Source organism: Oculina patagonica, chromosome 9 (assembly GCF_052425735.1).
Source record: "Oculina patagonica isolate OP01 chromosome 9, crgOcupat, whole genome shotgun sequence".
NCBI classification, from domain to species: domain Eukaryota; kingdom Metazoa; phylum Cnidaria; class Anthozoa; order Scleractinia; family Oculinidae; genus Oculina; species Oculina patagonica.
In genome coordinates this window covers 20,305,734-20,315,405 of record NC_135766.1, presented here as the reverse complement: position 1 = coordinate 20,315,405, position 9,672 = coordinate 20,305,734, and the positions used below count along the sequence as shown (strand labels likewise).

General features: G+C 39.4%; 1 protein-coding gene across 1 annotated transcript; it reads left to right on the top strand.

The window, feature by feature from the left end:
- Positions 1–1,330: 1,330 nt before the first annotated feature.
- Positions 1,331–9,426, top strand: LOC144666387 (uncharacterized). The gene is made up of 7 exons (XM_078527813.1): positions 1,331–1,481; positions 3,316–3,689; positions 4,956–5,065; positions 5,482–5,580; positions 6,229–6,339; positions 6,674–6,883; positions 8,229–9,426. Exons 2-7 carry the CDS (start codon positions 3,320–3,322, stop codon positions 8,415–8,417), a joined length of 1,089 nt encoding a protein of 362 aa, XP_078383939.1. The 5' UTR covers positions 1,331–1,481; positions 3,316–3,319; the 3' UTR covers positions 8,418–9,426.
- Positions 9,427–9,672: the final 246 nt, after the last annotated feature.

The window sequence follows — 9,672 nt, the reverse complement described above, 5'->3', positions numbered from 1 at the left end:
GACTCCTCTGATGATGATGACAGCCGTTCCGAGCTCGCAATTGACATTGCACAACCACCTGCCGCAGCAAGCAGTGACGGACCCTCCGATGGAAGTGATGCTGACGAGTCAAACTCACACCCCCACCATCGTACAAGAGGGCGGGGGAGGGGATAGAACCCCTCCCCAGAGTTTCCGTTCTATTTAGCAGTAGCGAATTATTTTTGCACTGAGTAGAAAGCCCGTAGCGTACTCTACAAGAAGACATAATGTTTGTTGGCTTTGACGTCATATGACGTCATTATAGCCGCCATCCTGGATCCGCCATCTTGGATTTGACCATTTTCTTAGAAAGTCAGAAAATACCGGAAATTGATGCAAAATCAAGTAAGAATGCTTATTCAATACAAAAATAATCTAATCGCACAATTCTGTTTCAAAAAAATGGAAAATGAAAAATGTTAAAAATGGCGATTTTTGGCATGACCTGCTTGATTGACATATCAAAATTACCGCAAGGGACGAATGAACAGCTACTGAAAGTTTCAGCATTGTAGAGTAAATCCTCTTTTCAAAATTTCGAAAAAGCTTACGGGGAGGTGGCATCCACCCCCCCCCCCCCCCCCACCCCCCGTCTTGCACGTTCTAGAGGCTCTAAATTATCCGGTTCAATTTCGTGCGCTTATGCATCGCTCCGGAATATTTTTACGTCGAGCGCTAACCACGTTTCATTGCTAAAATGCGGTAGTAGCAGTTAGGTTTTTGGAGGTGAGGGGGGGGGGGGGGGGGGGGGAGGTGAATAGGGTTACGTAAATCCGCTGATCCGTGCTATTTTTGGCCAAATCCGTCAACCCGCTGCTTCTTTCGTTCAAATCCGAATCAGCATTAATTTGAGAACTTTGTGTCGTATAGTTTCACTGCGACGGACGATAGATGCTGTTTTTATGCCAATGTTTTAAGAAGTTTCATTTTATTGCTTGTTTTTGCGACAATTTCGCCAAAATACCGATAAAGATCGTCCAAAGTGGTTCGAACTTCGTTAAATATCCACGTTCAGAGCTTCCTGACATGAAGAGTCCGTAATTCGCGCCAAAATTCTCAGCTAATCCGATCCGTGAATCCGCTTTATATGTCGCAAAAAATCCGCATTCCGGGCGCGTTTTAAGGCCAAATCCGTTGATTCGCGAACCAATTCACCCCCCTTTTTGTGGTTACCTTTCGTAGATCGTTTTAATCTGATAATCTAGGCTTATCACCTTAAAGATGACGTAATTAGCACAGGATATCCTTTAAGCAGCGTCATGTACTTCGCAAGGAAATGGTTTTTATGGTTTGACAGCGCTGTTTTGAACTGGTTTCGTACGTGAGAAACTGCTGTTCCCTGCTATCACTCTGGTATAAATAGGGGCACGTGTTTAGCTTCTAGTTAGTTCAGTTCTCGAGACTTTACTGGGCAGATCGAAGAGCGGAGAGACAAACTGAAAGAGCTTGCTTCTAGCAAGGTAGGATTGATTTGTTTGTTTATTGTTATTAACAGTACTTGTCCTCGTTAATTACTGCATAATTTTAGTCGCTTTATCTTGCAGTTTTAGTTTTCGTAGTGCATCATTTTAGTTTAAACTTTATAGAGTTTTGATTTTGTTTCGTAACTCAAGCGAATCTATTACAGTCGAACCTCGATTATCCGGATTTCTCGATTATCTGGACTTCCTTCTCTGGTCCCAATTTTTTCATGAATATTATTTAAGTCACATTTAAGACCAGATATACCTAAGTTCTACGACGATTTAAACGTTATTTCAAGGTGGTTTACCTGTCAAAAGACATTGGAAAACCTCTGATGTCTGGTTTCCAATCGAAGAACATTTAACACTTCGGCAGGCAACTTCCTCATTCAGTTTCCACTAGCCAAAAAACATTCACACAAATAAATTGGCTTTCCGGTCTTTGCTTACTTGTATTATACTGAAGTTTACCAGGCAAAATGGCAAAATTCAGAATGTTTAAATCCTTCTATGAAGTGAAAAACAACGTAGAAAGTTGGATCGGTCGACACCGCACGTTTGCACCACGTCTAGTCACCAGGCCCATCACGAAAAGACGCATGGAACGCCTGGAGGTTCAAAATTGTTTGAGTTGTTTGGGAACGAATCGGCATGTTTTCGCTTGTTTCGTCGTCTTTTTCGGATTAGAACTGCCTCAAAAATATTAATAATCAATGTCTTCTGAATTTTTGTTTGTGAGAATGGTTAACAGCTGATTTATCGCTGTTCAATGCGGAAAACATTCGACGAAGATGGGGAGGATGCCCCCTCTACTAGCTATGGAGGAGGCTGAAGTTAGCCAACTATGCGGATCCGCATCACCGCATCCTGTCAGATACTCTTTTTTGGCTCATTAATATTCATACTTTCGATTATCTGGCGAGTCCGGATAATCGAGGTTCGACTGTTGTGCTTTTGCTAGACAAATACATTTATTTTTCATTATCGGGAACGATTTCTTGTCTGTTTAGTTTTCATTGTGTTTTGTATTGTGGGGCCGCGTGTTCGTCTCCAAAGCTCTATTTTTGTTTGCTTCTGTCCACGCATTTAGCACACGTTTTGTTCTAAGTTCAACCTTTTTTATTGTCAAGTAAATCATTTTCATGATATTTTACAACTGTAAATCAAAAAGCTCGGCTCGATAGGGTATGGTTTTTAGGCTTTTTTGTGTTTAAGGTCGCGCAGGGCCATTGCTCATTTACCTTTAATTTCGCCAATCGTGCTTGATTAAGAATGTAATATTCTTCTTGCTTCGCTTAGCACGTATGTGACTCCTCCCCCTCCCCACTCCGCCCCATGGATCAAAAGGTATAGCTGATAACGTATGAAACTAAGCCGCACTCACCAAAACAAAGTTAGTTGGAGTACCACAACTCTTGCAGAAACTTTCATCATTCAGTATAAGACTGCTTGATAAAAAATTAACACCTGTGCCTGCAGTTGTTAAAGACTTAGGTGTTCATCTCGACGCATGCCTTAGTGAACGAACATGCATATCACTATTTTCGAGGCCTGCCCTTGCCACTAGCTGGATTTGTTTCTCGGTTGTCCCGAGTTCAAATCCTCGACCACGCTTTTTATATAGCCAACTGGTCTGCCTCCTGCCAGTTGGGATTTTTAACCTTGTTATGTTCATTTATAAATTATTTGTTTCCTCTGTTTCAGTGGCATGCCTGTAAACTAGCTATCTCGTTGAGTCGGGGAGATATGAAGCTAAGAGCATGACCACTATAAACACATATATATATATTTTTTTTATTTTTTATTTAAAACTGTTTCGAATTGTCTACAGGAAGATGTCACAACGGCCGCGAACAAAAAGTGAAAATGACTGCTACACGGGACAAAATTCTGGAATTTACGATAAACTGGATTTCAGCAGTTTGGATGTGGCTGCTTTTACAAAAAACAGCAGTGTTTACAAAAATCAATCCCTCTCAAGAGATGTTCTTCTTGAGCCAATGTCCTTCATGGAGCAGGCAGAACAAGGCGGGGAATCTTACAGGTCATCATCGCGACGAATGAGATGTCTCGTGGTTTTGAATGCAGTTCTGTCTGTTTTTACCATAATGTGCCTTGGCTTGACTGGTTTTTTGTCCTATAAAGTGATGGTTACGAATGAAGGAGAGAAATGCAAAGGATGTGACGGTCACTTGACCGTTACTGGTAAGTGCTTTGTACATGTATAAGTACTTGATATGGCTATAGCTAGAGGCCTTGTACTGAAAGTCTACTAAAATTAATAGTGCCATTGATTTCCGAGTCAAGAAGTCGATGCAGACATTTGTGCCTCGTACGTGTTGTGTTCCTGCCTTTCAGAGCTCGAGTGCCTCTTTTTAATAAGCTCGTCAAGCAACCGGTTGGTAAATTGATGACCACTTGAGAAAATACTGGGTGGCTAATCTGTGACTTTTTGACTATCTCACACAGGGATAGTGCGGCGAATACTCCAAGGCCATCCCAATAAAATGTTTCGTTTCCCATCGCCCGACCGACCCTTTTTTTCAATTTAAAAAAAAATCCAGATTCACTAGTCAATGAAGCAAGTACTCCAATTTATAAACATTGTTTTATAAGCACACGATCTTGTTTTATTAACAACAATTGGTATGATGTGATGTCTTTGTTTTTTTTTTTTTTTTTTTTAAAAAACCCCCGGCCCGGAAAAGGGGAGACCTCGCCCACGTATGGACGATAAAATTGGATTGTATTGTATTGTATTGTATTTGTCTTTAATAAACATCGATACTACGTTATTTAAAGATTGTTAAGACCCTATTAAGGAATATATAACGAACGAAAAGACCACGTTTTCGAGTTGACTTTGTAAGCAGGCTTTCTTACTTACAGGGTTCGTACGCGTCTTGAAAACCCTTGAAAACCTTTGAATTTCACGAGTTCGATTTCAAGGCCTTGAAAGTACTGTCTTGAAATTGGTTTTCGGTCCTTGAAAGTCCTTGATTTTTTTTTTATTGAATGTCAGAAGGCAATAAGAAGACCGCCAAAATAGGCGATTTTTTTTAATTCTTTAGCATCAACGGCACAACAGACTGAAAATCGTTGATTTGGGGTAAATTTCATGAAAAAAGTCCTTGAAATTTCCAAGAAGGGTCCTGGAAAGTCCTTGAAAAGTCCTTGAATTTTTGGCCTAAAAATGTGTACGAACCTTGTAAATTAGCAGCCCGGCCTTTTCTGGAACCCAAAACCCTTCAAGTGTTCATTTTTTTTTTTTTTTTTTTGCCCGACCGACCGACCCACCATCACAAGAGACGGGGTGATGGGAAACGAAGCATTTTATTGGGATTGCCCAAGTGGCTTTATTCTAGGTAAGGTTCTAGAGGAATTTTTCCGCAACCGAATCTGTCCAGCAACCCTCAATGACCCCCTCTGTACCGGGTATGCTAAGATACCAGTACATTTGGTGTTTTCTAGGTTTACCATCAGTGATGCCCCGTGTTGAGTTGAAAAATCTCTCAAAAAGTGTACAAAACCTGAAGAGGAACATTTCATTCCTAGAGGAGGTCACCGCTGGAATAAGCACGGTACGTAGTGTTTATAGCGAGGTTGTTTCCACTAGTTCCGGACGGAAACTTCCATTTGAATGGAGGTCGCGGATAACAAATTGTACGATGTTTGGCAGAATGAAATTCATTCATAATCATACGACATCCGATTCGCTCATTCGTTCATTCTTTCGTTCGTTCGTTCGTTCGTTCATTGATCTTTTTCATTGATTCATTCATTGATTTGATTTGATATTTGTAAAATTGTAAGTGGATTAATATTGTGGGTGCTAAAAAGCTGACTTATGTTGATCTGGCACGCTAGGTTTACGTTTCATGTGGCTATGCTCGCATTCTTGCATGGGAGCCGTTAGGATTATATTTGCCCTTGTATGTCAAGTCGTTTCCATGTCTTGATCAAAGTTACCAGCGTTTTCCACGCATTTTATTTTCAGGAAGAAAAAGTACTACACGAGTCTGTGAAGAAGATTGCAGATAATCTAACACAACTGAGGGAAGAAATTAACAAGACACAACAAGACGTGATTAACATTGTAAGATCTTTTTACTGGAATATTTTTTTTTATATATATTTCAAAATGTCCATGGGTGTTTATAACACGTTTTTGTTTACGCATCTTCGCCGACTTCGTTGCTCCCTTTTATTTTCGTAGGGTTGGGACTAAACTTCGTCGACTAAAGCCTGGTTTTCACTAGCGACGCAAGCACAAGTGCAAGCACAAGCGCAAGAATATAACAACTCTTATTTTACCGTAAAAACGGCTTCGACTCAAGCAAAGGCACAAGCGTATTGCAGTTTTATGCTTGTGCTTGTGCTTGCGGCAAGCACAAGTACAAGCAGGATCAAAATTTGTCCTTTTTGCTTGATTGCGCTTAGCTTGTGCTTCCGCTTATGCTTGCGTCGTTAATTAAAACCAGGCTTAAAATTTCGCGATGTTCAGCGAGTAAAGTATGAAACGAGTAAGAAAATTACAAACTTAAGCCGCTCAATAAAGCGAAAATCGTCCATTTAAGAGAGTGACGCAAAATTAACACCTGCGCGAAAATTTAAAGCATTATAGTCAGAGTACTTGGAATAACGTTTTAGCCTTTAATTATTGTCGAGTTTTCTTTGTAGATTCGCCTTTATAAAACCGCCAACGATTACTTTACTTTTTGTAACTTTTATTTTTCTTTTGTAGAAACAAGCTATAGCTGCCCTTAATTCGACCTCTTTGAAGCAAGGTGATTTCTTAAATTTATGGTGGAAATTAAATTCAACCGAAAAGGATCTTCGAGGCGTCAAAGAACAGGTACACATATCTTACGCGGCCCTTTAATAGGGGCTCAGGAAGGAAGACTGTGAAGGGTGTTAAATGTTTACTTTTTCATTGAAAATGACCCATGTTCCTTTTTAGAACCATCTTACAACGTTGAAAATAATTAAATTTGTCGGCACACTAAGAGGTTGCTAAAAGAGGCAGTCGCCAGTCACTAGTTAACGCTGCGTTTCTTTCACTGGCCTGGCACGGCGTTTACTCGCGGCCCGGCGTGTAATGGAAAAAAAAAAACGGTACCAAGTTCTTTGAACTTTTAGATCTACATTAGAAGAAACAGTTGACTATTATTAGTTTTTTTTTCTTGCAGGTGATTAACATGAGTAATAACACACCTTCTAGAGGACCTCCCGGGTATAATGGTACCCAGGGTCCCGTCGGTAGTGTTGGACCTCCGGGGCCGCGAGGATTACCGGGGCCTGGAAACAATCTTAAGCTTTGCCGCTACAGAACCGACAAAAGCGATCCTGAATCGCGCGGTTCAAAAGCAAAAGCTACGATCAATGTGACAGAGAAAATGGTAGGTTAAATAAAAATTACAAATTTAATCCTGTTAATGATTCAGCCGGCTTCACCACAAAAAACAGTCCAGAAGAAACAAACCGCCTTCCAGACATACCTAAGAGAGGCGAGGGCTCACGCAGAAAATTCTTACAGACCGGGCTCCTGTTTGTCAACGACACCAAACCGTCGCTTTCAAGGTCTTTTCTATTCTATGCTTAGAAGACCCCCAGGGGGGTACTCCGGCTTGTAAATGACGGGGATGATCGAAGGATTTTTTAGGGTTGAAATTTTCGATTCCGGGATTTTTTTGGCGGGTTAGAAAATTTGGTAAGTATTTTATTGGGGTGATTTGATTTAAATAGGGGATATTTTGGGTATTAAAAACGAACTAAAGTGCCTTGCTGCGGCCTTTGGCGTATTTATGGTATGATGAATAAACAAACACATGCGTTCAAGACCATGGTAGCCATGTAAGCTAAGCTGACTGCACAATTAACGTTAACGTTTAAAGAAGCATTCCAGTGAGTCTAAAGTCGAGTTTACACGTGCAATTTTTATGTGAACACTTTTAACTTGAGAAAGTCAGAAAGGGCCAACGGACAATACAAAGAACCGGATCTTGGTGGATCTGATCAGCAAATTGTATAAATACGAACAAATTGAAAAACAGAAAGGCTGACCGTACGGCGGAGGGATTGAACTTGTATGTTTTCTTCCAATATTTCGTCAGGCACGGCCTGACTTCATGTATTGGTCTTTCCCTGATGAAACCTTTTCCCCAGCCCCCCTGATCCTACCCTTGAAACGGCTTTAGAGTGGGTTCCGTTAGATCAGCTGTCAGCGTCAGACACCTTTTACGTTAAATTATCCAATAAATACCTTTATGTATCCTGTTCCTCCTAGATTAAATGCTATGCATATAAACAAGTATGTATGTGTTGCTTTGGCAAAGCTCTGTTTGCTGGGATAATGAAAGGCAAGACTACCATTTGGCAGATTTTGGCCACGAGTGTGCCCGTTTATTTTTTTTTTTCAAGGATAGAAAGCTTAGAAAATGAAAACCTTAAACTATTATCCCAGCAAAGGTGAAGGAGAACCCGCCAACCCAAATCAACAACGACAGAACGGAGGGAGTGGAGGGAGGGGGAAATTCACTTAACTAGTTGGAAGCCATGAGGGAAAGGGCGATGTAACCGCGCCTACATAACCTAAGAGCCCGCAAAAATGTGACCAGAAGTAATCGTTGGAGGGAATTACACCGGAAGCTGGAAAAGACTTACGTAACAAGCTACATAAACCCGTTTATTTTTGCAAAAAAATGCTCCTTTTTAAAAACATGTCTATTTTGTTTTTGACCTCAGGGCACGCGAATCATCGCTGTTCACTGTGCTACAAATGACGCTAAAGTAACTCGGCTGACAGGTCCGGCCATTGGTTCTAATTTAAATCAAAGACAGAATTACACGTGCGAGTGTAAAGGTACCCTGAATAGCGGGGACAGTAAAATGTATTGTTATATTCATTATTGGGAATGCCCTGTACATTCATAAAGGCGGTTCACTGTAAAAGTTCGAGCTCTTTGCTGTTGCGGTGTTGGTGGTAATGGATGGATTGTTATATCATCATCATCATCATCATCATCATCATCATCATTTTATTTGCCACTTTAGAAGTTAATACATACAAAATAACTTAAATAGATAGGGCGAGGAGACCTCCAAGAAACCACAAGGCTTATAGGGGAGGCCACCTCGGGTTAGTAATATATTTGTAATTTCGCTGTGAATGTGCAGCTAGGCCAATTTCAGACTCATTTTATTAGAAATTTAATCATTGTTTTTTTTTTCTTAAAAGAAGAGAAGCTACTTGAACCAGTGATCGATTCTGGTAGAGAATTCCAAATTTTAGGACCCTGGAAAAGTATTGAAAACTGCTTTATATACTAAAATCCCGCAAGTAAGAACCTAGTTTTTCCAGGTTAGCCTTAACAGGTCCTTACATAAATGGAAGTTAAACAAATTTAGGCTATTTAGATTCTTAATAGGTTCTTATTTTCTGAGGAAAAATTTACATTGTTGCTAATAGAACTTTTAGTGATATTCGGCCTATTATTTGTATAAAATGTGCATGCCGCACAAGTGTTTATGTAAGAATGAAGCACTAATCTTTCAGTTCATGACATTGTATAATTATATGTTCAGTAAGGCCTTGTCCAAACTCATTTTCCCAAAAGTAAACAATTTTAGAAAATAAGAACCTGTTTTCAAACTTTAAGCTTAATAGGTTCTTATAAAAATGGGGTCTTATTTGCAAATATTAGCCTAACAAGTTCTTAAATGTTAGGTTCTTACTCGTGGGTTTTTACTGTAGTCACTGTTAAAAGCATTGTTATATTCATTATTGAGAATGCCCTGTAGATGCATAAGACAGTTTACTGTAAAAGCTCGATCTCTTTGCTGTCACGCTGCTGGTAAACCATTTGTTCGGACACGACATTAATGTAAACAAACCTTAAAAAGTGGATGAACATTCATTAATTATATGCCACATTGCCAGATATTATAGATATTTTAGATTTTAAATTTTAGATTGTTAATTATTTACGTAATAGTTTTTTTAAATGTTTAATTTTTTAGATTGTTAATTATTTATTTAAAAGATATTTAAATTTTTTTAAATTTTAGATTTAATTATTTGCGTAATAGATATTTTAAATTTTTAAATTTTAGATTTTAATTTTAGTAAGGGGACCTAAATAGGGATGACCTCATGGTCCTCCTCTTCAGATACCATTTTGTTTTTGAA